Source organism: Stigmatopora nigra, chromosome 1, assembly GCF_051989575.1.
Source record: "Stigmatopora nigra isolate UIUO_SnigA chromosome 1, RoL_Snig_1.1, whole genome shotgun sequence".
Lineage (NCBI taxonomy): Eukaryota > Metazoa > Chordata > Actinopteri > Syngnathiformes > Syngnathidae > Stigmatopora > Stigmatopora nigra.
The window spans coordinates 19,768,136-19,795,522 of record NC_135508.1 but is presented as its reverse complement, the minus strand read 5'-3'; the positions used below and the strand labels follow the sequence as shown (position 1 = coordinate 19,795,522).

Here is a 27,387-nt window from a genome sequence, read left to right as displayed (position 1 = left end):
TGCAATGTCTTTCAATTAATACATTGGTAAATATATTGTCCTGAGTATTATTAGTTATTACCACATTTTTTAATTGTTTGACTCCTCTGATAACGTAAATTGAAGTTATAATTTATTCGTAATTTAATTACACTTCACTGTATGCTTGTGAAAACAGGTGTGTGTGTGTGTGTGTGTGTGTGTGTGTGTGTGTGTGTGTGTGTGTGTGTGTGTGTGTGTGACACACTTGAATGAAATTTAGTGTTACATTTTTTTATATATTTACAGAAAATAACAAAGTAATTTTTGGCACTATCAAACATAATCTAGTTAATAAACAATGTATGTATAATGTTTATAAATTTGATGAGATGAATAAGGAGTTGAATATCAGCCACTCTTTTTACACAATTAAAAATACTTTTCTATTCACCATTTAACTTGGCTAATTGCACAAGTTGGTATGTGCTGCCATCTAGCTGTAGTAAATTCATTAAAGACAATAAACATGCATATGCACGTATGCTCGCTGGCATACACACACACACACACACACACACACACACACACACACACACACACACACACTCATACTGAATTGGCACCATGAGTTATTTAAGAACTGCCACCAAATAGATCCGGAGGCCACATATAGAGTTTTGTAAAAATATTAAACAACAGGTTAAATTTTAGTGTCCCTCACATAGTTGGCATCCATTCATCTCCGTCCTTCTTCCTGGTTCATTTTCAGGTGCACAGCTTCTTCACAAGTCCTCATCTCCACTGACTGCTGCTGTCTCTGCTCTGCGTCCAGCCTCTTGTAGTTAAAGTAATGCATGATGAAAAAAAATATGCCTGGCACCAGCATTAACACACCGCAGGCGTAGTACATGTACTTGTACTCCCCAAAAATATCCACCAAAGCTCCTGAAAGATAAAATAAACCCATAGCAAAACAATCCCTTCAATCTGACATACTCACAGAGGTTGTGTTCAGTTCCAAACCTGAAATAGGAGGTCCGAGAAGCACTGGGCCGCACTCGATGATGGTGACGAGTCCAACGGCGCTGGAGAAGCGATGAGCTCCCACGAGATCCATCAACACTTCGAACAGAAGTGAACACACCATCCCGAACGCCATCCCAAAAAAGACAGCGTAAACGACCAGGCCAACATATCCAGTTGCCAAAGGGCACAAAAGGTGACACACGCCATTGTAGATAACGGAAAAGCTGAATAAATACTGAATTCTGGGTCGGATCCATTTCATGTTTCCGATAAATCCAGTCGCCGGTCTGACAATCATGTCGACGAGAGCAAAAATGGAGAGCAAGAACGCCGCTGAATATTCATCGACACCCAAATGTTTGGCGTATGGAGCAAGGAACACGATGGGTGCAAAAAGTCCAAAAAACATGACCACGTTGCCAACAAGGTAAATCATGAAACCACGGTGTTTGAAAAGCGAAACGTCTATAAACCTACGTATGCAGCTCGTTTCATCACTTTGATTTTGGACTTCAAATGCTTGCTGGTCATCCTTACGGACTTCGCCTTCTCCATCACTGTCGTGTGGCTCACTTTTTAGTTGTACTTGTACTTTTTTGTTGACGGGTCTCATCAATGAACCGGCAACACAGCAGTTCAAAACAATGGCTCCCAGGATCAGGAAGCTTCCTCTCCAGCCAAAAGAATCAAAAAGGAATTGGTTAAGTGGGGCAAGTGTAAACAGCACCACCGGACTTCCTGTCATCGCCAGTCCGTTTGCCATTGGTCTCTTCACATGGAAATAGGTTCCAATGATAGTTAGAGCTGGCTGGAGATTGAAAGCAAGGCCGAAACCTGGAGAAATTATACAAGGGTGCATTAGCACATCATGAATAATACAATATGGATGGGAAAGATGGCTTGTTGTCAAGATATCGCACCAAACAGCAAATAATGGCATCTTTTTCTACCATTAAGACCACTCAATGTTTGCTTGATGAGATTTTAATAAGAATTAGTTGCCCAAATTGTACACCCAATAAGCAATATTGTGAAGGTTTGTACTATTATGTCGCATTTCAGAGAAGTAGCATAATATAGATGTATTGTTTTATAAATACTATATCCTGCATGTAAATACGAACACATTTAGGTAATGATTTTCCGCATCATCTGAGAATTCATTTGATAAAGGGCAGATTTTCATCACAAACTTAAACAGTTCTGTGAAAAAGAACGATTTGCCACCTTTAAAAATGAGTTAGTAGTTGTTTTTTTGCTCAGTGTGCCAATATTTAATGTTTATGGATAAGAATTGAATGGGTTTAGTTTAGGTTGCAGGTCAGTCTTGACCAAGATAGGAAAATATGTGGACGCAAAATATTTCGCTTATTATTTCAGAGCATTCCTATACAAACACATATGTAATTAAAAGTTGTATTACCTCCAATTACTCCAACACAGAGGTAGAGATGGATAATAGTTGTTCCAAATGAGGCAAGGACCATGGCAAAGGAAACCATGAACCCACCAACCATTACCACGGGTCGGCTACCATAGCGATTCACAAGAATGCTGCTTACAGGCCCTGCACAGTAGAAAACAATCACATTTTCCCCATAGGCCTTACAGTTGAGAGTACACACACAAACACGGGGTATTACTACAACTAACCTGCCGCATACATAGATGCAAGCATGACTGATGACACCCAGGCAATTTGGCTGTAGGAAATGGAAAAATATTCCTGAATCTCCTTGTAGAAGATGGTGAGCGACTTGGGGAAAGCATAAGCAAATCCTATGGAAATGAAGGAGGCGAAGACGACTACCCAGCCCCAGCCTCCGTCTGGTGGAATGTAGCCCAGATTTGAAGCTGGTTTTTCCGGCATGGTGGATTGAATAGCCTGAATGGGAGACAGAGCCAAAATCAATCAACAGTCTTGCGACTTCTACAAAGACCCCAAGCAAAGGTTACAACAAACCACACCTCTGCACAATCCCGACAAGTGTATTGGCTGGCCCGTGAAGTATGTCTTCGGGTCTAAGGGTGACTGGTAAACCCTCAGAGGGCTCCTGCTGAAAGAGCTTCTGATCTCATCACGTGCGCTCGACTTGCACAATAAACATGCAGCAGTGAACGGATAGGAAGGTGGGGCCAAACTAAAAAATTAAAAAAATGTCAGCTCGAGGCTGTGAACAGAAGATATTGTCCACCTAAACCAAAGCCGTTGTGAGTAACTCATATAAGCCTCACAAATATAACAGTTAAAACATTTTGTGAATTAAATATGCAGTATATTCTGTGCAGTATTTAGCGTGAAAACCAAAAGTTAGTAGTAGCTCATTACATGCCTTTGATGACGTAAACATTCATTCCAATTTAACTGGGAAGGTTGACAGTGATCATTCTCACATGTAGACAATGTGTACTGCAGGTTAACACACTGCATTAAAACTGTAAAAAGTTGTTTTCTTTGGATAATATCATAAGAAAATCAAAAGTGAATTGGGAATTTTCACACATTTGGTTCATCTTTGGATGCAAATTCTAGTTTATGTGTTTAAACAACCTGGGAATTTCCGACCACCCTAACCCTGAGAAATCAGATGTGTTTTGTGTCTCAGAGTCTACTTTGATTTAATTTCATAAAAATACCTTGTGATGAAACTCCAAATATGTAGAGAACACCCGCTCTTTAATGGCTCACAGTGTATACAACATGCTTGTTTTCCCTTTTACAACACCTAATACTATTGCATAGAAAATATTATACTGCATCTGTTGACAAGTTCCGAGAGTTGGATGAAAGCAAACTGTGAGGAAATAGCAGGCATTTTTTCAAAGGTGCCCCATTATTGTCCTATTTCCTTCAACTTAGTATGGGGTCTCAGCTGTCCAAACAGTAACTTATTTTGTAAAGCAATTTTATTTTCCGTCATTTACTACCGTCCACACCATTTCCATTTTTGTATTATTGCCAAATTACAGGTAACGGATATGCAGCTGCTGTGGACTTGTCAATTGTGATAATAAAAACATTGTATTCTTGTGGCTGTTACATTATTGCACTGTAGTTATCTTAATTACTGACCTTGCATTGAGATTACAGGATATTTGCTCTCTCCATAAAGACATTTTCAGGGCAGATGATAATCGCACCAAGTTACTCACTCTTGGAAGAATTTAGACCCAACCACACACATGTCTTTCCACCACTTAATTGAACTCCTTCCCTAAGTAGGTACTATCAATCAAACTAAAACTAGCAGTCACTCCAATTGTTTTTTTTTTTTTGCACAAATAAATATTTTTTTTAAATTATTTTATTATTTATTTTTTATTTAATTTTTTGGGTGACTTTAAATAAAGGGGGAAATATTTTGGGGGGTATGTTCTTGTGATATAAAATTACTATTAATGTTTTGGTATTTTTACAAAAGAATAAACTTTGGACTAATGTAAATCAGTCTTGACTACAGCAACATGGCGTCCGCTTTGACGCATCTTAGAAGTGGGCGGACCCTCGGTGCTGCAAACCCGGAAGTTCTCGCCCTCTTCGCCTCATGATCACGCCTCCTCTGCCCGGCTGTCATTGCGAAAGCAAAGACGTTCACTTTCATTCTTTGCATAAAAATCGAGTAAAATATGTTTGGGATACGAGCACAACTCGCTTTCGCCAGACTGTCCATGCGCGTCGATTCTATCATGGCAAGCGCACTACACTGCAGAAATCCACATCGAAACTTCACCTCTCAGCCTCCTTGTGTCAAGGCGAGTTCTTATTCAAACCTGACAGACAACACTATTCTGCAGTTATTTTATTTTAAGATGTGACGTTGGGAAACGTGTATGTGCACAGTAGTTACTACGTCGGGTCAAATCGCATATGGAAATTATCCGATGAGCGTATTTTCATAATCAATGTCAGTACCGTAGGCGACCCGGTGGATCGAGTGGTTAGTGCGTCGGCCTCACAGCTCTGGGGTCCTGGGTTCAAATCCAGGTCATGTCCATCTGTGTGGAGTTTGCATGTTCTCCCCGGGCCTGCGTGGGTTTCCTCTGGGTACTCCAGTTTCCTTCCACACTCCAAAAACACTAATTCAGGGTGTCTCAACTGGGATAGCCTCCAGCACCCCCTGCAACTCTAATGAGGATAAAGAGGTTCAGAAAATAAGATGAGATCTTAATAATGTTGACAGGCGATTTGTAATAAGTTAGGGAAAGCAATCATCTGTTGTGACCACATCTTAATATAGCAATATAATCATAACGAGGACAATCACAAATTACTTATCATATTATCTGAAGAACATCACCTTGAAAAACTCCTAGATCAGGGACCCGTAGCTGGTTCAAGTTCAAGCGGCAGATTGTCTTCACTGACTGAAGCGTCAACTTGGTTTGCTTGGCAAAGTGACTAGTACCAGATATATTTGGCCAGAGTTTTAAATGTCACTGATGCGACATGTCACAAATGCTGCAAGACATAGGCCACCTGCTACTCGACTATTAAAACTAGTGCAAACCGTTAATACACTTTGTTACATCAGTGGGTACAGGCAGAAGTCGTAAAAAAATCATTCATGACTTTTGATTACAATGTGACATTTTAGACAGTGTTTTGATATATAACATTTACATTGAAACGCTATCTCCATGCCAAGCATTTTGATATTACAAGCAACCAACAGCCATTCCCAGTTTAAAGGGTGTCAATTACAATTCCATCGTGCTGTTAAGGATTCTGTTGCTCTTCACCTTAGATTAATATGGAACTATTTATTTCATAAAACGAAATTGTTTTCTGTTTCAGGTTCTGTATGATGGACTTTGTCCTATCTGTGTGACAGAGATCCGTGCCCTCCAGTTTCTGCAGAGGAAACAGCCCAACAAAGTGGACTTTGTTGATATTTCCCTTCCCGGCTACGATGGAAGCAAATACAAAGGAGTCAGCTACGAAGTGGCAATGGAGGAGATGCATGTAATTGATGAAAATGAACAGGTGAATTAACGGGAATAAAGCATTTTTTCTTCATGTCTATTTTAAACTCAATTTATATTTGGGGTCCTCACAGGTTCATCGTGGAGTTCCAGCGTTTGCAGTCATGTATGGTGCCGTGGGATTGGGTTGGTTGGGCCGCTTTATGATGTGGCCATTGGTAAGACCGTTCATGGACAAGTCTTATGCTATCTTTGCCCAAAATCGCTTAAAGTGGACTGGGCGCGGTGAGGAATGCGCCACTGGACGCTGTGAGAAGAAACCGTAGTGACAGGCATAAATAGAAGCGGAAGAATCTAAAAAAAGTGCAATTTGGGGTCTTGGGGTGTTTACAGTCAACAATGTGCTTCCATAATGTCAGGCCACCCCAAACTATGCTCAGGCCTTGAAGGTGAGCAGCCCAAAAGAACAACATTTAAGTACTAATAAGAAAGACCTTATGGAGAAGGAAAGCAAACAATGTTTTTGCTCCAACATTATGTTATATAGGTGTTTTTTCACTTTCATTTGGTCAAGCAACATCTTGTAAAGTCTTGCAGATTACCATAATAATGAGAAGTAATAAGAAATAATGTGGATCCACTAATTTGGTGTCTTTGACATTAATAGACGTCTAATCTAAACTGAGAGAGACTCTATCGCCGTCAAATGCACCCAGCTGGATAAAGTTTGTGTTTGTAGATCCTAATCTTTATTGTTAATAAATATTTTAGTAGTAATTCTGTGGATGTGAAAAAGTTAACGGGCCATTCACAACAGTTATCTTAGTCTTTTATGACGTGCAGTTGTCAGTGAACGCATGCCGGGTGTAAATATAGAAACCTTGTCAATAACATCGACAGTCGTTATTGTGAAACATGATATGGATTGTCGCTTCAGAATTGAAAGTGTTTGCAAAATGTACACCATGTTCACTTTATGTGTTGTTTGATGTAAGACAGGCCTAACATTAGCCCTCTGATTGGCTCTCCTGCAGTCATGCAGCAATGCCAACACCACACACATGACCTTAAGCCTGTTTTCTTTGACCGAACACTAAACTGGACCACCCCCACCTCCCCTTTCTCTAGTGTAGTTCATCCAATAATCTTCAGGCTTGGCTAGAAAAGAGTTAAGTGTCCAAAGACAAGTGGAATACTACTCAGGACATTGCATATAAGTGGATTTTCTTACCTCAAAAAACAACTTGATGGGTGAAGGGGACTTTTAAGGACAGAAGAAACTTAGATATTTCAGGTAAATGTCATTCAATGTCAACACAGACTTTCGCGACTATACTGTTTGTCCTGGTCGTCACTAGATGCCAGTGGGAATAATTAAATCCTGTATCTACAACTATGCTGTTGCTGTTTTTATTCATGAATTCAACCCTTGTTTGACAAACAAATATAGTGTAAATGAACAAGGACACCCAAGGGCATGCTACAGTGTTGATAGAATTACTCTTGAGGTTTCATGTTGCATAACTGTTTGCTAGAGAATACTGAGTAAGGGTAAAGAAGTACATGACTGCAATTTTTTGTTAATCAGATGACCTAAATGTATTAATTAAATCAAAATTTATAGATATAGAGGGAATGGATATCTAGATGTAGAATGTTTCCATATGATAAATTGTTGACATAAATATTGAGGTTGATGAGTTTTGTAATTTATCATTTCCACCACTAGGTAGAGCAACTATACAGCAGTATAATCATCCAAACATCCATTGTGCTCCCTACCGGTCTAAAACAGTGGTTCACATACTTTATATTCTAATTTAAAAATGCACCTAAACACATTGCCAACTTCTGCATAAAACAGACCTATCTATCCAATAACTTTCTAAAATGTCTCTAAATAATTCAAGATTTACTTCAAAGATCCTAAAGATTCTATCTAATCTATCGTCTAATCTCCCAAAAATTAGCAAAATACACAGTATCTTGAAATATTCACTATAGATCATGCATATATTCTCTAGAATTGATAGTGATACATTTATTTCTCCTGAATAACTTTGTATAGATCTAATAAAAATCTCATTCAGTCACTGTTAATAATGGTGATAGACATCCAAGTAGGTGGTCTTCATAGGTAGAATTATTCAAAATATGTTTGTTAAGTATTTCCTGTAGTCTTGACACCATTTGGATTGCTTCAAGTAAAAATTCAAATATTTGGTCTTGTTTTCCCCAGGACCATCATCAGTATGCGTCTGTTCTGACAAAGGTTATGTGGACTTTGACCAATTGAAGCGGGTCTGTTTTGGACCAACAATGGGACGTTACCTTAGCATTAACCTCAGGCCTATGGACAGTAACTGGAACTCATACTGTAAAATTAATTACTTCATCATTCTCCTAAAAAAGAGTCCATCCTTTGAAACAGTAGACCTACAAAGATATTCATCCGCTTTTGCTCCCCATCACTCCAGATATGCACATATAACTCCAAATGCTCAAGATTGTATGGGCAGCACACAATGGCGCTGTCTAAGTCAGCAGGCATCTAAACAGGATGTTACTACTACCGCTAAAGCCCCAACTGACGATAAAGAGAAGGACGCAGGTTTTATAATACGAGAAAAACAGGGACTACAGTTATTCCACATTAGTTCTTTGGCAACCAGATTTGGAGAGAGCTTCAATTACATCGCCGGTCACATTAACTCTGCTTTCTCTCTGGGTTTCTCCAAAATGAAAGTTGAAGATAAAGGGCAAATCACAAAAGGAGACAACATAAAACAAATGTGGATAAAAATGCAACCTAATCATGTCATGTCTAGCAAAGAAACTGAATCTCCACTCAAATCTTGCGCTGACCAGGCAACAATGGAACTCAATTCTAATAAGAGTTGGGAAGATGGTTACGTTCATTTTGCAAGACACATCAATAAGTACTTCGGAGCGAAGGTTGCTGACGATGCCGGCTGTCAGAGTCAACCAAAATCCTCCACGCAATCTAGCTCACGCAACCAAGTCGACACAACACAACACAGTCAAAACCCGATTGGCCCTGAAATAGGCCTCTTCCACAAGAGTCACAACACAACCAATTTTGGGGAGAACCATTCTCAGATGGCAAATCACATTAATCACTTTTTTAAGGCTGCCACCAGTTTGGATGACACAGGTTGGAATCTAAAGAAAGAGACCAAATTGTCAGCTGCAAAAAGACAAAAGAAAATATCCTTGATTGACTGCTTTCGTCACCCCTCAAGAGCTATTCCTGACCTTTTAGGGCTTTACCTGAATGAGTCAAAACCTCCACTGACATCACCAGATCCGGTCATCAGTGAAAAGGTGTGTTTCTTTGAATGGGAAATGCTAAAATGGTCCTTACAATGACTTTGATTGCAAATATAATGGAAAAAAAAACGTTTGTCTTACATTTCACAGCTTTATGTGAGCCACAAGCAAGCCGAGGGAGTGTTTCATGCATTGCTCGAGAACCTGAGAGGGGCCTCATCGGCAGAAGTTCTGACTACCTATGTGGAGATGCTTAATGAACATCTTCGGCATCACCCGTCATGTAAAGCTTTGATGTGGCAGGTCCTTTTCCAAAATAATTTTACACACTAGGAGACAGTATACAATATACTGTGTCAATAAATAATTAGATCAAAGCTGTCAGTTGTTACTATGTAAAGTACAATTCTTTAAGTCAATGTCACATGTTTTATAGTACAGATGATCTATCTTAAGTTTTCTTTGGAAAAAAATGGGAAAAAATAGTTTAAAGCCAAATAAACATTGAAGTGGTGTCTTTAAATGTTTCAGGAGAAAATGCCAGTGACATTGCTGAGACATCGGCGAGTATATCGAGATAAGCAAGAACTCCAGAAGGCCACTAGAGAAGCGCTGGCACTCATTGGCTATGTAGACCCAGTCAAAGGTCGTGGGATAAAGGTGCTTTCCATTGATGGTGGAGGAACAAGGTTAGAATAATGGAATGGACAATTATCGCTGTCGATGTCTACACAACATGATTGTGTGACAGCTGAGGGAGGAACCTATAATTATTCAAATTGTATAATAAAAGGTGCGGGAAATTTCATTGTAGCTTCAAGGCAAATCTCAAAAACAGCAGTCAGTGCATTGTGAAAGAAATTCATACTCAATATAAACATATTAGTTACTAACATTAATCTTCCCAAGAGTCAAATACTAACTTTTATTCACAAGTACTACTTCAAAGTTCAAATACTTTGTCATCTGTTTATGTAAGGTATTTAACCAGTTTCTTTTCAAATGTTAAAATATGGCAGTCCTGCATGCCACTTCCTGTTTGTACCCCAGAGGTGTGGTGCCTCTACAAGTGCTAAAGCTACTCGAAGCACAGACAGGCAAAAAGATTCATCAGCTGTTTGACTACATTTGCGGTGTCAGCACAGGTGACCAAACCTTGAAACTACGTTTTTCAGAATCAATACATTGAAATCCCAAGTGTGACAATGATTTCACTCCAGGAGCCGTTTTAGCCTTCATGCTTGGACTGGCCCATTTCTCCCTGGAGGAGTGTACCGAAATGTATCGGCGATTTGGTTCAGAAGTCTTCCGGCAAAACCGCTTGGTCGGCACTGTGAAAATGGGTTGGAGTCACTCTTACTATAACACAGAGACATGGGAGACCTTACTAAGGTAAGTGAAATTTGGGAGACAAGATAGATTTCGGGTGAATATGAAATCAAATGTCACATTTTTATTTCTTTCAGAGAGAAGCTTGGTGATCGAGTGCTCATCAAAACAGTCAGAGATGAGGCAAGCCCCAAGGTAGGATCACATAAAGAAGAAAATACACCTACATTTAATTGACTTGATTTCTTTTACCGTACAATTGTGCTCAGGTTTCAGCTGTCAGCGCCGTGGTCAATTGGGGCAACAGTCCAAAAGCCTTCGTCTTCTGCAATTACAACCACAAACCGGGATCCCTCAGCCGCTACGCAGGTGGCTCCGGCTACTCAATGTGGCAAGCGGTTCGAGCGTCATCGGCTGCTCCGGGATACTTCCAGGAATTCCCGTTACAAAGCGATATACACCAGGTGCCAAGAATGAATTGAAAGAATTAGTCAAAGGACATATATGACATTACTCTTCAGCACCCACTGCTAAATTGCTTGAGATGTAATTAGTTATTAGCCCGTTTTTGGACGGCTATTGGTTTCAACAGAACAGTGTGAAGAATTGATGAGTTATTTTCCATTGTAGGACGGAGGGATTATCATGAACAACCCGTGTGCCCTAGCCGTGCATGAGAGCAGACTCCTGTGGCCCAACCACGCATTCCAGTGTGTGCTGTCACTGGGCACCGGTCGCTATGACAATGCTAAGAGAGGCCCTGTCACGTCCACCAGCCTGAGGGCCAAAATAAGCAACCTGATCAGCAGCGCCACTGATACCGAGGGGGTCCACACGCTTTTGGATGACCTGCTCCCCCCCGACGTCTACTTCCGCTTTAACCCAATGCTGAGCGCCGAGGTGTCCCTCGATGAGAGCCGCCCAGGTGCCCTGGACCAATTGGAGATGGACACACAGGTTTACTTAGAGAGAAACCGTCTCAAACTGGTTCGACTGTGTTTGGTTCTTGGGGCGGAACGGTCGGCTGTTGACAAAACTAAAGACTGGATCAATGAAAGGGCCTGGGAGATGAAGCACAGATTGTTCTAGACTCTAGAACAGGGGTGCTCAGACATTTCTTTAATGTATAATTACATAGACTGCCTTAAATGTGGGGTTGAATCCATTTGCAAAATACTGTTTGCCTCAATTAAACACATCCTATTTGACCCTTGCTGAAGCAGAAGTTTGAATTAATTGCCATGAATGGTAATCAAACGCTTACCAGGGGTGGTTGACAATAAGCTAGATGTTCTCTGACATTAAAGTTGGACTGTTTTACAAATATGTCAATCTTATCAAAAGAAGTATCCAATAGTAAGGAGGGATGGACTTCCGGAATTTGTGTTTAATAATAATAATCATCATCATCGGACATAGGCCTGGCGTAATCATTACCAACAAAAGCCTACTTGTCATCACACCCAGAAACTGCGCGTGACAAAATTGGTAGTGCTTGTCCATAAGGTGCGTTTACTCGGCAAAAGACCTAAATAAGTGATAGTTACGGACTCGTAATTTGTATATATGCAATCTAATACATTTCCGTGGTGTGAGTAACGTTTCAACCCAAATTTCAACTGAAATTCTGAAATAGACTAAAGAGCTGAAACACTTAAAAACACACTTCCTCTGTGTAACATGAATTAATCTTTTTGGAAAATATTTTTGTTTATATGCTGCTATTGCTATTGTTGATAGTCTTCATCAACCTAGTGTGTTAAGTGTTGACAAATGAATGCAATGGTTGATCATAGAGTGACATGTCAACCAATCACTGAAGTTCTGTAGTATAATCCCGCCCAAATCTCTTGAAACTGAGACAGAGTGTCCACAATAGGCTGTCTTTATTGTAAACAATAGTTTATTCAGAAAATGCTGCATGGTGCCTGTCACAGTAAAGATAAGGTCAGTGAGAAAGACTGCGCCACTAAAAATCTCCCTCACAGGAAAAAGGAAAATAAGAAAATGTTTTTTAATTGGGTTGTAGTATTGTTCTAGTTTTATTGCAGTGGTTTTTAGTTGAAATTTAGTGTCACATTGGCCTGGGCATTATATTCGTCTGCATTTCACTCTGTATCTATTATCTTAAATCCAAAGTAGTTGAGCAGGCATTGTCGATCTTTTTGTTTTATCTGACGCGCTCACTTACCTGGAGGCGATACTAGTGACACTAAAGATGAGAAGATGAGATGCTTTTCACAACAACGAATAGAAAAGGGACACCGAGCATCCCAAGTACTCAAAGGTAAGAAAGTCGACTTTGTCCCTGAAAAGAAAACTTGTGTATAATAATGCCATTATCCTACGTAGTACTTAGTGTAAGGCTGTGAAAGGGTGTTTTTGTACTACATGGTCAAGAACCAATGATGTCACAAGTGGGTTGGATCTAAATGTACATTGAGATCCTATGAGCCAATTGAGAAATATTGAGTCGACTATTCTTTCAAGCAAAGTGTCATGTTCAAGGATCGCCTGTATATCGTTGGCGATATTTAGCTCTTGGCAAGAATCCAGATTATATATTGTCCTTTTTGAGGTCCAAGATCAACAACTTTCCAATCAAAATATAATGTATGGTATTTTTAAAAGGTGATGAAATCTCATACAAATAGAGTATGATTTTGAATAAGTTGCGTATTCAGCCCACCGACATGAATAGTGATGCTGATGACTTTTCAGAAATTAGAGCACTCAAAATGAATAACATTAAAAAGATAAATAAAATAAAAACATTTAATAAGCGTGAACTTTCCAAAGGAAAAAATATTTTTCATTATTTGCGAACAATTATAGGAAATGACGATGGAATAATATATATATATATATATATATATATATATATATATATATATATATATATATATATATATATATATATAATATTTTATAAAGATTATTCTATCGTCATTTCCTATAATTGTTCGCAAATAATGAAAAATATTTTTTCCTTTGGAGAGTTCACGCTTATTAAATGTTTTTATTTTATTTATCTTTTTAATGATAAAATTAATTATCTCTTTTTAGAGTGAGCAAGAGAATCCTTTCCAAATCCTGCAGTACATGGTGACATTTCCAATTGAAACAATGTCTCCCCTCCCAGACATAGTGCTAGAAAAGTGTAAGTGATATGTGCAGAATACCCCCCTCCCTCCCTCCTTCTTTCAATTATCACGTGCTAACATTGAAGCTTCAGTCCGCACGCAAGTACAGATCACATCCGACGGCCCTTGTCGTCACTGAGCTCCCACCCTTACTGTGCAGTGTGGTGCATGGCACTGTGCTCCACTCGCTGCTCTCAAGTATGACAAGGTCGAGCCCACTGTGACAGACGGCCCCTTCTGCCTCTGCTTTGGTCGCTTCATTACAATAATATGTTTGGAATGCCTTCAATGAAAGTGGCAATAAATAAATCCATAGTTGACATGCCGGCTCAAGTTTTCCTTCACACATCTTGTGTCGCCTGTCTTAGTGAGGATCTACGGGCCAGTAATCAATGGTTAAAATAATGGTTAGACTCGCTACCATCCAATAATAGACAGGTTTTTGTCTCAAATAAAGAGTCAACTATTATTTTATCTTTTTTCAGATAATTGGTCTGTTGCCAGACAGTCATGGGGCTTGAGGATTGCCACATGCAAATTGCATGTGAGAGAAACAAACATTGCTTTCATACTGGGCTGCACAGTTATTCAGAGAACAATAAAGCCCACATTTAGATGTCATCAAAAGCAGCAGGAATGCCGTTTTGCTCCATTATGCGATTTTTATCAACTTTCTGGTGCATTTCTGACAATCACATTAACTATCATTATACACCCTTTTAGTTTTAAGCAAATGTTATGACATTAGAAGGCCCAATCTCATCAAAATATCTAATGTCAAATGAAGCCTGTCCTCAGGGGACTATGAAAATACAAATTTGTCATTATTACATTGCATCTTACAGACAAAGCTCATTTGAGGGAAATGTGAAGAAATTCTGAAGAAAGAACAACGAGACTGAGGTGTAGGTGGTTGTATGGCGCTCATTCTTTATTCATGAGCTGGCGAGTCACTGCGTAAGTGGCAGTGACGGACACAACCTCTATTAGCGAGGTGCGACGCTGCTGATATTTTGTGGATTAAACATTACGCCACACAGAGAAGAATCCTTTGTGGAATAATTAATTATGATGAGTTGGATAGGGAGGAGAACCACATGAGAAAGGTATGTACAATAATATATTAGTACTGAAACAGACTTTTCTGACAAGTTTTGAAATATTTCTACTAATAAATACTACATAAATCAATCTTTTACATATTATTTATATAATTAAACTAGTGTGACTTTTTGGGTTATCCCCTCAAGGGTTGCCACTGCAAAACTGTTAATCCGCATGATAGACAATGCATTAAAAACGCATAAAGTTAGTCAGATCTGATTGGAATTTTTACAAGGAGCAGATCAGACCCTCAGGTTGACACATGTATTGTTGATAAGTGAAATGATGACAAGAGAAATATCTTATCTTTTTCTGAATTCCTATACTTATTAACAAGCATTTGGCTACATTGGGGGAGGGAGGTGAGGGATGTTCACAACCAGCCAACCTTTTCATAGAATTCCAAAACAGCATAACTTAATTATTTGTTCTAACAAAGTACATTTATGAAAAAAGAATGTAAGGAGTGGAGATTAAAAAGTCTCTGTTGAAATGGCTTTTTTGGTGATATGCACAGAGAATAACCATTTTAAAGAAGAAAAAACATCTCAAATCCACACTATTTGCAAATGTATAGTCCATACAATCAAGTGGAGGACCATATTTTACAAAGGGGAATAAATAACATACTTATTCGGGGCTATTTTTTTCGGAAATAATTTTGAATACTAAAAAAATCCATATGAATAGTCACCGCCCGGAGGCTTTGCTGCACCTTATTAATATCTTCTCAATCTAAACCCTGTTTTTGGTAATTAAGAATGCTTCATCAAAAATGAAGCAACCACTTTCGATCACAATATTAACTTCATATCGCAGAACAAATATATCTGCCGACCTTTTTTTTTACAGCACGCAATGACACAATTAAATAACGTGCCAACTACCTGTATGTGTTTCAATGAAGAGTTTGTGACAAGCGGTGGACCCCATGCGCAGTAAAGATGGGCGCTCTGGTCCAACAAGCACTCTTGATGCTTTTATGGCAAAGTGTTTGGCCTTTGGACATCCCTCTGGAAAGTGAGTCAATAAACTCATTTTCTGCTTGGACTTTGCGATACCACATTTGTAATCTGGTTTCATGCCTACGCTCATTCTTTTCCTGCATGCAGTCCGACAACCCCCAAGCATCATAAAGCAGTCGATGAAGGAGCATATTGTTGACCCCAAAGACACCATGGTCATTGAGTGTGAGGCCAAGGGAAACCCTCATCCAATGTAAGAAACAGATGCAGCCCCTTGTTAAGATTTGAACAAACTCTAATAGCAAAGACTTGACACAGCCTCTCCTTTTGCTCAATCACAAAGTTTCTCGTGGAGACGCAACGGAAAATATTTCAACGTGGCACGTGACCCGCAAACATCAATGCGCAGACGTTCGGGGACGCTGGACATCTACGCCCACAACAATCCCGAAGTGTATGAAGCAGAATATCAGTGTGTTGCCTCCAATCAGTATGGCTCTGCATACTCTCATAAGATCAGACTGCAATTGTACAGTAGGTTGAGAAACACTCTTTATCCTTTATGTGTATATAAAATCCCCATAATATTAGGGTCTAACTCCTTAAGATTTGTCAGGCCTAGACACCTTTATCATTTTCATTTCATTTAAGGTATACTATAAACTTGACTTTTTGCATTGAGCAAAGTGGCTATTAAGTTCCATTTTGCACGTTATGCTTGAGTAGGAGCTCCTGTGTGGCCGAAGGACATTGTGGAACCTGTGGTGATAAGTGCTGGATCCCCGTTGGTTCTATCCTGTGACACCCCAGCAGGGCCACCTAAACCCGAAACCTACTGGATGACAAGTTGTAAGTGTCTCTTCAAAGGTAGATCTTGAAAGCAGCAATTATGTAAATGGTACCTAGATGCCACCTTCAAAAATATTTTTTTCAAAAAATTACTGCGTACTCAAAATGTGTTTATTTTTTGGAGCATGGAAGGAGCTCAAGCAAACAAAGATTAATATTTAACACACCTAAACCATTCTGGTGGCAGAAAAAATATGGGTAATTAACGCCCGCTGCCATAGCTAGAGGGACGATTCTGAATTGTTTCAAAAAAATGATAAGTAGTAGGAGCTGTAACCATTTGAGATTATGAAGGCTGTGGACAAAATACAATTACAAAGCAGCATAGCATCAGAAATCTGATCAGACAAAAACATGGGATGTTAAAGAGTCAGGCACACCATGATATACTAGATTGTGACTTTAAAAAACTAATACTATATTTCATTTAAATTCAAAAATATAGTTACTGCTTCTGGTAGTGTTTAGGGCTGCAGAGAAGAATCTAAAGGTGGGAGGGACGCCACTGTTTGCATTGTATTCAGATAACCCTATTTCATTTCAGGCTCATATGCTAGACCTTTCAACTGGCCAATTCAAACAGCCTTCCCTACCATGCACGCCGTGCGGCAAAACCCTCGGGTATCCATGGGGCTCAACGGTGACCTGTATTTTTCCAACGTTCTATTCAACGACTCTGTCTCAGACTTCTGCTGTAGCGCTCGCTTTCCCTACAAGAATGCCATCCAACAAAAAATGCCAGTGGTCGTCAAGGTTCTCACAAGTATGGACATGTATTTTCTTTTCTGCCATTGCCCTTGATTAGTTATAGGTGATTAGACTTATTTTAGCTTGGAAAAAACAAAACAGGATTCAGCTAGATTCGATCTAATGAGGGTTTTGGGTGAGGCCATTTTTGAGTCAGTTTTTGCCCTTACAGCTCGAGCAGTGGTGGAGGCGGCCCCCACATGGTTATCTCCCAAGGGCTCATCCAGTTCTGTTCTGGTCCTGTTAGGGGAGGAACTACTGCTGGAGTGCATTGCTGCAGGAGTGTGAGCATGTTTTCGCATTGTCAGCTATGACTCCAATCCTTTCCAGAATGAATTACAAGATCCTCCAGAAAAAAATATTTTCCTCTTTGTAATCCTAAATCTTTAGTTGAATGAATGGAATACTATCTAAAAGAAAAGAGGAATTACAACCCTAGTTGCTTTCTAATATTAGAGTATATCTCTGAACTTCTTCCCTTTATACATTTAACAAAATCTCAGTTGGATACATCCAGTTAAAGATTGAGTGGACTATGATTTATCTGACTATACCATTCTTTCAGCAATAAAACCCTAAATTGTCCATGGTTCCCCATTTTATAAATAAATAAAAACTCCACAATTGTTCAACAATTTGAATTGCATGAATCAATGTAAGATTAACATTTTCACAACTTTTTTTTCCAATCAACAACAAGGCCCACCCCTCGTATTACCTGGAAAAAAGATGGTTACGACTTGCTGCTCACCCCTCGAATGAAAATCAAAAACTTCAGCAAAATGATTCAAATCCCCAAAGCCACTTTTGAGGATGCAGGCGAGTACATCTGCACGGCAACCAATAAGATCAGCTATATCCAGCACACGTTAACCGTCATGGTTAAAGGTCAGAAACTTGTATGCATTAACATATTGGGGGTGATGTTTAGGTAACTACTAACAAGAGTGTGTTCGACAGCGGCTCCGTTCTGGTTGGAAAAGCCAGAAAATTTAGTTTTGGCACCAGAAGAAAGTGGACGTTTGGTGTGTCGTGCCGATGGCGCACCCCGGCCCACAGTCAGCTGGTTCATCAATGGAGAACCAATTGAGGGTATGCTTTCAGCAAGCGTGCAATACAACAAGGTTCAAAAGTGAATCTAAAAAATGGTTCTTTGTTGTTTTTTTTGTACAAGAGGCTACACTGCAACCTAACCGACAAGTGTCTGGAGATACGCTAAGCCTCACCAGTGTAACCGCCATCGACACAGCTGTCTACCAGTGCAATGCCTCAAACCCATATGGCTATTTATTGGCAAATGCTTTTGTCAACGTACTCCGTGAGTAAGCCTAGGTTATATGTTTATACCCTGAATGGAATGGAAGTTACAGACCACCCAAAATGTAAAAAAAAAAAATCGACATGTATTTTAGTGGATTTTCCGAAATTATCTTTTATTCTATTCCACTAAATATAAATTCAAATTCCAAAACCATGTACTACAACAGATTGCCACTGGAGGCTGGCATATCAAATAAATCCGAGCAATTGGCTCATTAACTTTTATTATGGTAATAGGAGTGTTATTTTAGACTGTAAAAATCAAATACGGCTTCCACATCAGTCTTGATATATGGTGAGTATCTTTTAAAATTGTGTCTTGGCGAAAGTAGAGGACCATCTTAATTAATGTGTACTGTGTTAATCAGACAAACTAATGCTGACTCAAAAATGTATAGTGACTGGGACAGGCATTGGTTCCAACGACTTCATTCTACCAGGATTTTTCTTTCATTAGCAATTGATGTAAAAAATGGGAGTGTTAAGAAATCATGCGTACTGTCCAAATACCTTATATATAGGTTTAACAAAGGTTGGCTGGAAACAAACTCATGTAGGCACCCTGAACATTGAAAAATAAGAGGCAAATGAAGGCTGGTCAATGCCATGGGTGACGTCGCCAATTGTTTATCCACCTTTTCAAAAATATCTATGCTGGTGTCAGTTCAATCAAAGTGTTTGGTTGTTATTTTGATAAATAACATAATAGGTTATCACTACCTTTTCCATCCCACTGTAGATGCTACTCCCCGTATTCTTGGGGTGAGAGATGAACTCCTCAAGGTCGTAGAGGGACGCAGTACCTTCTTAGATTGCCAATACTTTGGCTCACCGGTGCCTGACTTGCGATGGTGAGTGGATTTTCCGAACATCTTGACTATTAGTCTATGTACTATTTGTCATTTTTCTCTATCACACAGGTCCAAATTTGGTCAGGGGAATCTGGAGGGAAATCGTTTTAAGACGCACAACAATGGCACCTTGGAGATAAGGCGCACTCAGATCGAAGATCAGGGAACCTATATATGCGTGATCAGCAACATTGCAGGTCGAGATGAGAGTCAAATACGAATTGAGGTCAAAGGTAGGCAAATAAAGGGCTGTCACCATATTTCTGTATGAATGAGGTCATTCCTATACATTGGGAAACAGTTGTAGGAATCCAATTTTTTATTACAAACTCCACACAGTGAGGACCTACCTGGGATCGAACTCATAACTCCATAACTGTGAGGTCCATGCTGTAGTTATGAATCTTATTTATTTATTTATTCATTTATTTTAAATTCACCAATCCAAGCAAAAGCATCAGGGTATGTTTATAGCTCCTGAGATGACTGATATTGGTTTGTTTGATCTCCTGTATCTTAATGCCTTCGACACCTGGATAAGATAAAGTCATTTTTAATTTGTTTATGTCTTTGTAGCAAAGAACAAGATGTAACCTCAATCAGCAATCCATATGACGGTTTGCGAAAGGAGCTAACATATTAAAAGAGAAAAAGTGACTTCAGTAGCATAAAATCCTCAAAAAAGGGGACCATATTCCACCTCTTAAAAATAATCTCTTGCTTTCTTTCCACGAAGGCTTTTTATGGCCTCAACTCTTAAACAAGTGAAAGCAAACAAAGATAAACACTTCATGTGAACTAACTAATGAAGTCACAGACAAGTAATAAGATGATAACAGCATAATAGGATCAGAATATAATATAATCATTGAAAATACAATTCCTTTACACCGTGATTTCTGCATATGTAAAATATGGTTATTTTATTTATTTATTTGTTTATTTATTTTCAAAACTGAGACAACAAGAGTTTGGAAGATGTGCTTTTTTTCTATTTGTACTCAGAACCTACCTTGATTACGAAACGACCACAAGATATGAGAGTCATCCGTGGAAGTGATATCCGTTTGGAATGTGAAGTGAAAGCAGACGCCACAACTACCGTCACAACCACCTGGGAGAAAAATAAAATCACTGTTACACTTGGATGGAGGTTAATTGTTTTTTTCCAACTTCAACACATGTTGATAGTATCACAAGAGCCTTAAAATATTCTCTTGCTTTATTTCAACATATTAGAATATCCCTGGATCAATCGAATTTGGTCATCACCAATGTTAACAGAGGTGACGCCGGTATTTACACGTGTGTCATCAAGAGTGAACTTGAGCAAATATCTGCATCGGCACGCTTAATGGTGATGGGTATGACATATTTGGTCTTCAACAATACAGCATGTCGGCCTTTTGATGCCGTAAGTATGGGTGCATGTGTTTGTGTGCAGACTATCCTGAACCTCCAACTAAACTGGAGCTGTCCGATCCATACGAAAGAAGCGTCAGACTTAGTTGGGTCCCAGGGGACAGCAATTTCAGCCCCATTACAGGTAGGAGCCGTGGTTCACAATACATTGAGTTTGCCCACAAACTTTTGCATGCCATTCCACATCACATTTTCAAGCATTCATAACTACCCATCCGAATTGTATTTCGGAGCACCGTACCGTGAAACCAAGGATGAAAAAGCTGAATCAATTTTATCAAAATGTCAGCCATATTATTATTATTATTACTTGTATGAGTATTCTTTTTCATTTGAGAGGCTCTTTAAATGTCGCTGTTGCATTTACAACCAGCAATAATGTTACTGACTCATAGCTATAAAAATAATGATAATTTCCATTTAAAAAGTACATCCAAGATAACATGATTTTAATTCATTACTCTTACTAAGTGGCATTACCAATGCGATTGATCTGTCATCATCATAGCCTAACCACACGGTACAAGATTTAATGGAAGTAATTACCTTATTTGGGTTCAGTTAGATTGGATGCTAGAAAAGTGGAGTGCATTTGTAAATACAGAAGTGAAAAAAAACATGTAATGCATTGTAACACTTCCATTTGAACTCTTTTTCATGTTTTTCTTTCTAGAATACCTGGTGCAATATGATGATGATGACTGGTTACCAGGAAAGTGGAAAAACTTATCAACATACCCTGGAAGTCTGAACTCTGTCATTTTGCATCTTACACCTTTCACGTACTATGAGTTCCGAGTCATGGCCATCAATGAAATTGGTCCAAGTCGCCCAAGTCGTCCGTCAATGCGCTTCCAGACCAGCGGTGCACGTGGGTTTAATTCTACCACTGAGGAGATTTGGGTGTAGTTTTGCTAACATTTGTACAAGAATGAGACCTGACAATCATCCCTATTGGCCAAGTAGTTTAGAGATGAATGGATGCTTTTTCAATTTCAACCTACTAGATAGTAGAGGGCTAAAGGTTTAATAGCATTTTCATCCTTTTCAAATGAAAAAGATGAATTGGGAGATGAGAGATTTTATTTCCAAGCAAGAATTAACCTTGTATCCCAAGGTAACACCGTAATCTTTCCACAGCTCCAGACGTCATCCCAAAGAACGTAAAAGGTGTTGGAACATGGAGAAACAACATGGAAATTAGCTGGGAGGTAAAACACTCTTGAATATGGAATACTGTAACCTGGACCTCCATGATGGTGAAGTATTTTCTTTTAGCCTGTTAGTTACAAAGATTGGAATGGGCCACACCTCAAGTATCTGGTCTGGTGGCGAAGGAGAGACTCCAGAGAGGAGTGGAAGAACGCCACTACTAAATGGCTGAAATACTATATTTACGATGCGGATACATTTACGCCGTATGATCTCAAGGTCCAGGCGGTCAACGACTTTGGTCTCGGGCCCGAGTCGCCCATTGTCATTGGGTATTCCGGGGAGGACCGTGAGTCCCAGAGAACTTGTCATTCTTTCATTTTTCTTCAGCAATGATTAAACAGCAAACATAATTGACTTTCTGGCTTCTGGAAGGTCCTGTTGGTGCACCTCAAAACCTGAGAGTGTCAGACATTGAAAGCACACAAGTGACAATGCATTGGGACCCAGTGGCACCAAGCTCCATTATGGGACAACTGAAAGAATATAAGGTGGGTAGGAGATTGCTTCTGTTAAGATTGAGAAGCCACACAGAAAGAAAATGCAGTAGATCTGATGTTGTTTGGGAAATACTAAGTTAAAAGCTATTCTAGAAAATTAGACTGGTTATACAATATGAAGCGTAAATGAATGAATACTTTACAAATTGTATCTATGTTTTTTAAGGTCATACTTGTAGTTTATTCGGCCCACAATGGAGAAGTTCATCTTTTCTGTTTTTTTGAACATGACACAGATGCATTCTCACTTTGAAAGGTTTCCTCAGATGAGTAGACAAAGTGGGCAGGTACTTAATTCACTGTCTGCCATTAATCCAATCTATTTGATCTGATTGCTGACACCTCTCGCCATCATTAGCAGCCAAAGAATTTAATAAGGAGTGACATTGACAAGCCTATAATACATCATGTGCGCAATAAACAAAGCAGCGGTTGCTTTGCTGCCTGGTTCTCATCGACCGTGCAGATTTACTACTGGAGAGACAGCAGCCAGCTAAGGTGGCTTCGTGTCAACAGAGCGATGAGATCCCAAGTTTTTGAAGACACCAATCCCGCGCCATCGGGGGTCCTTACAGACCTCACTCCATACAGCAACTATAAGATGTACATCGTGGTAGCCAACAGTCGATATGAAGGGCCACCCAGTAACAACGTGCACTTTTCAACACCGGAAGGAGGTAGAAAAAGTCTACAACAATGATAGATTGGAGTTTGATTAAAATTTACGCCTCACTGTGTTTTTCCGTTTAGTCCCATCTGTTCCGACATCCTTCAGGATCCAGCAGCGACACCTCGACAGCATTTATGTGGACTGGGACCTGCCGGCAGAACCCAATGGCATTGTCACTGGTTATTCCCTCAAGTACCAGACAGGTGATTATAACATCTAGTTTACACTTAATTCATTGGTGGTTATTAATCCTAGTCAGGTGACCTTTTCGCCTCACAGTTCTGAGATCGAGGGTTCAATGGCGGGTGAGTTTTGACCTTCCTGTGTGAAGTTTGTATATTCTCACTGTTCCTGTGTGGGTTTCCTCCTGGTTCTTTGTTTTTCACCAACATTGCTAAAAATGCATGGTAGGCTGGTTGTCGCTAGGCATGTGTGTGAGCAAGAATAGTTGTTTCTGTTAGTGTGCCCTGCGATTGGCGAATTACAATTCACGTTAGGAATAGGTTACAGCACCTCCGCCACTCTTGTGAGGCCATGCGGTACGGAAGGAATAAATAGTCCTAGTCAGGTTTTAGTCATTTTAATGTGACAGTCTTACGACTCTCTTTTTTCATTGACAATTTTGCACTCTCCACAGTTAATGCCACCAGAGGAGAGGAGCTGAAAGTCGAGGAGCTCCTTCCCAATGTCACGAGTTTCTCGCTGCGTCGATATGACCGTTACACTCGGTACAGATTCTCCCTGGCTGCTCGAACTCAGTTAGGTCTAGGGGAGTGGCATACGGAAGAGTCGCCACACTACACTACTGAGAGTAAGTACATGCAGAAAGTTATCGAGTCGGCCATGATGTGAACATTGTCCATCTGCAGTATATGCCCAGGATCAAGTTGACATTTCCACCAAGGGCTGGTTCATTGGAATTATGTGTGCTGTGGCTCTCATTGTGGTCATGCTTCTCATAGTGTGCTTCATCAAAAGAAGCCGAGGGGGGAAATACCCAGGTGTGCTTCCGCTCTTCCACGGATCATCCACTTATCGCATTGTATAGCCTAAATGTATGTTTTTCACATTGCAGTGCGGGAAAAAAAAGATATTTCATTGGAACCTGTGGATGACATAGATCAAGAGGGCTCCTTTGATTATAGGTAAATTGCATTATGTTTAACCAGATTAAAATAAGCTCAACTCTTACACAACCATTGACTGCAAAAGATGTCCAATTGATTTAAACTATGAGGGTGAGCAGTATATAACCCCTGCCATCTCTCCTAGTGTTATAGATTAGACATCAATCACAGTCAATGGCAACCAATGATTTAATCAAGTTATGATGAACTCTGACCTTTTTTTATTTGTATTCAGTTTTTCTTTGCTCTGTTACTGTGTAAATTGCGACATAAATTGAAGGGAGCTAAGCACTCTAACAAAAGACTAAAAAAATCATATTAGCATGCCAAATTGTGTCTAAAATAACGATTCTACAGTTACTGTTGAAATTATTAAAAATGATTTCCTTCATTAATTTATTTGTTTTCCATCCCCTCAACCATTTTCTTTGTCTCTAAACAACGAGATCTTTTGAAAGGTATGGCCGCAACAAGGCTTTTGATGGAATAAATGGCTAAAATTGAGTGATGAATGAACAACTTATCATATTTTGTTCTGTATAATACAGGATCACACGTGTCACCTCCTTGCCCTACCCAAGATGGTATGTACGCTGCAACCTGTTTTTATGAGCAAATACCGCAAATCATACTGAACTGTACTCGTGACACAGAACTTTGCATTTTTTGTAACATTTTTGTCTATAAATTGCTTGCCTAATGGAACACAAAACCCACTTACAACTCGAGACAGAAATATGAAACATTACCAAGTGCTGCAAAATGGCGAGAATACTAAAAAGTCACTCAGACTTATTGATTTTTAATTGATAATGTTTTTTGGCTCGTAAAAAGAATGATGTATGGGTTGTAAACTTTTGAAAATATATGCATGATGTTACTTGACTAATTCACTGCCAGTTACAATAATATTTAAATTATGTAGCCATAAATGGTAGCGAATGGGTCAAATACAGTATGGCAATGAATATGTTGAACTTCACTTTTGTGGGTTGTCTGGAAGCGGTAATTATTGTATGTGTTACAATATTATAGCGTGTTTCTATATTCTTTATTCCTTACATAGTACTATACATTTTGGGGATGCATTAATAAATGTTACAGTATTGTCACAGAACACAAATTAAGTCCGAACTCAAGGCATCATTGTCCTTTCATTCTCATAGGGAGGAGGAAAGGAGTATTCAGAGAGGCCCACCTGTCAGGGAGTCTGCGATGAAAAGAACTGATAGCGATGACAGCCTGGTGGACTACGGAGACATAGGAGGAGACATACCATTCAATGAGGACGGTTCCTTCATCGGCCAGTACACTGCGCAAAGGAGAGATGTGAGGGACTTGGACTTTGGGGGGAGTCTGGAGCTTCATTCTCCAATGAATGCCATCTACTCTGTGGCTTAGAACTTTTTAGAAAATGGAAAACGTGGGCTGCCAGGACCAGCAGCTGGGAAAACAAAAGGTCATTTGCATAATCAAACATGCATGTACACACACACTTGCATGTGTGTCATATGTCGCCTGGCAAGCCAGCCATACCTTTGCAATGTACAAAGTACATGGAAAGTCAGTTTGGTTTTCTGGAGTTTCAGCTGGATTTCAAAATCGATGCCAACAAGCAAAGACTGAATGAATCTGAAAGAAGCAATCGGAATAAAGACTCACGTTATCGGTTCTAATCAATTTATAGCACACAAACAATCGCTGCACGCAGTTAAATCAAATGAAGACACCAGTGAACGATAAGTGTGTACAGAGTGTGAGTACAGTACTTGTTTTAAAAAGTGGGGGGAAAAAAACGCTAAATGTCTGTTCAACTGATATGCAGTGTTAGATCTGCCTTTGACTCGGTCTATCAGAAAGTTGCGTATATGCCAAGATTGCTTTGGTCTTCTCTCGTGTTTTGAACTAGACTGAGAAAAAAAAAATCCAAAAAGTATAATAATGATTTTCCATCGCTCCACCCATAACGCGACAAAAAGTCACCCCTTGCGTGCCGTGACAGAAAACCAAACTGACCAACACTTGACCTTGTACATGGCAAAAGACAGGCTGCCTTGCTATACTATGTCAAGTGAGAATCTGGATGTTTTTAGTCACTTTATCATGTTGATAAAAACTAAATACGCAATGAAACATACCATCATGTGTGGGTTTTTTTTCCTGTCAACATTAACAGTGGACCCTTAGAACTTTCGACCAATTAACTTAATAACTGCTCAGCTCAGAATATTGCCAAAATCTTATAAATAATCGATCACTTCATTTTCCATCATCCAAATTGAAAATGTGGGCATTATTGTAAATTAAAACTTAATGTAACCTACCACAGGCAACATAGAAATGACTAATGTTGATGCTCTTATCCATGTTGTTTGTACACATTGTCTATTACACCCAAATATGTAGTGTAAATAAAGTCTATTATATATTGCAAATGATGAAAGCATTCAATTTTCCTGCTCTCTCAAAGTTCAAATCCCCTCGAAATGAAAACAAAATGTGTTGTAAATATAACATCGCAGAGAAAGATCTTCAAAAATAATTTCATTTGATTGCTAAAATAAAAATGGTTTGCTTCCAGCATCAATGATCTTAAATGTAACTTGGATTCTTGCTGCATGACGTGTTCACTGTCTTGAACTCTTGAACGAATTGCCTCCAGAGAAGACAACTCACTATTTTATCATGCATGTTACTGACAAAAGAAACTTCTTATCACCTTTATGGTATGGGAGGCATTGATAGCTGACAGATACAGTGCACTTGCGTTATAGCAGTCTCACTTGGATGAAAAACGCGGAAGATGACGCCAGCATTTGAACAATAAAAATTCATTTTTTTTAAATCATAAACATTACTAGTACAGGATGCAAGTTTTGGAATTTCGCATGAAATAGTCAAAGAATGTAATCTGACCCTTAGTTCTATCACAGGAATTAATGTTCAT

At 39.3% G+C, this 27,387-nt stretch overlaps 3 protein-coding genes across 10 annotated transcripts; 2 read left to right on the top strand and 1 right to left on the bottom strand.

Moving 5' to 3' along the window:
- Nucleotides 1-331: 331 nt before the first annotated feature.
- Nucleotides 332-10,986, bottom strand: LOC144201102 (monocarboxylate transporter 2-like). Its single transcript, XM_077723521.1, has 6 exons — nucleotides 10,783-10,986; nucleotides 2,956-3,128; nucleotides 2,641-2,872; nucleotides 2,411-2,554; nucleotides 985-1,821; nucleotides 332-906 (listed from the first exon to the last, which is right to left on the bottom strand). The coding sequence occupies exons 3-6, from the start codon at nucleotides 2,855-2,857 to the stop codon at nucleotides 698-700; spliced, it is 1,407 nt and encodes a 468-aa protein (XP_077579647.1). The 5' UTR covers nucleotides 2,858-2,872; nucleotides 2,956-3,128; nucleotides 10,783-10,986; the 3' UTR covers nucleotides 332-697.
- Nucleotides 4,536-11,948, top strand: LOC144201061 (calcium-independent phospholipase A2-gamma-like). 5 transcript variants are annotated; one of them, XM_077723510.1, is made up of 11 exons: nucleotides 4,536-4,740; nucleotides 5,820-5,971; nucleotides 6,045-7,204; nucleotides 8,150-9,255; nucleotides 9,352-9,504; nucleotides 9,733-9,890; nucleotides 10,252-10,346; nucleotides 10,422-10,593; nucleotides 10,668-10,725; nucleotides 10,800-10,994; nucleotides 11,161-11,948. In XM_077723510.1, exons 4-11 carry the CDS (start codon nucleotides 8,230-8,232, stop codon nucleotides 11,617-11,619), a joined length of 2,316 nt encoding a protein of 771 aa, XP_077579636.1. In that variant the 5' UTR covers nucleotides 4,536-4,740; nucleotides 5,820-5,971; nucleotides 6,045-7,204; nucleotides 8,150-8,229; the 3' UTR covers nucleotides 11,620-11,948. The 5 variants fall into 5 exon arrangements, with proteins under 5 accessions (XP_077579636.1, XP_077579645.1, XP_077579646.1 ...); XM_077723519.1 differs by having other exon boundaries at nucleotides 5,783-5,971; nucleotides 9,194-9,255; nucleotides 9,352-9,484; XM_077723520.1 differs by having other exon boundaries at nucleotides 5,783-5,971; nucleotides 9,194-9,255; nucleotides 9,352-9,500.
- Nucleotides 11,949-12,577: 629 nt separating this feature from the next.
- Nucleotides 12,578-26,577, top strand: nfascb (neurofascin homolog (chicken) b). Of its 4 annotated transcripts, none has more exons than XM_077729747.1 (28): nucleotides 12,578-12,817; nucleotides 14,519-14,779; nucleotides 15,685-15,797; nucleotides 15,890-15,995; nucleotides 16,086-16,276; nucleotides 16,469-16,591; nucleotides 17,136-17,354; nucleotides 17,511-17,622; nucleotides 18,039-18,226; nucleotides 18,299-18,430; nucleotides 18,513-18,656; nucleotides 19,398-19,509; nucleotides 19,579-19,742; nucleotides 20,515-20,662; nucleotides 20,749-20,873; nucleotides 20,954-21,055; nucleotides 21,605-21,802; nucleotides 22,072-22,142; nucleotides 22,210-22,432; nucleotides 22,519-22,634; nucleotides 23,110-23,320; nucleotides 23,394-23,516; nucleotides 23,951-24,124; nucleotides 24,183-24,314; nucleotides 24,389-24,458; nucleotides 24,887-24,898; nucleotides 24,989-25,024; nucleotides 25,607-26,577. In XM_077729747.1, exons 3-28 carry the CDS (start codon nucleotides 15,722-15,724, stop codon nucleotides 25,839-25,841), a joined length of 3,543 nt encoding a protein of 1,180 aa, XP_077585873.1. In that variant the 5' UTR covers nucleotides 12,578-12,817; nucleotides 14,519-14,779; nucleotides 15,685-15,721; the 3' UTR covers nucleotides 25,842-26,577. The 4 variants fall into 4 exon arrangements, with proteins under 4 accessions (XP_077585873.1, XP_077585952.1, XP_077585711.1 ...); XM_077729826.1 differs by having other exon boundaries at nucleotides 15,630-15,797; XM_077729585.1 differs by lacking the exon at nucleotides 14,519-14,779.
- Nucleotides 26,578-27,387: the final 810 nt, after the last annotated feature.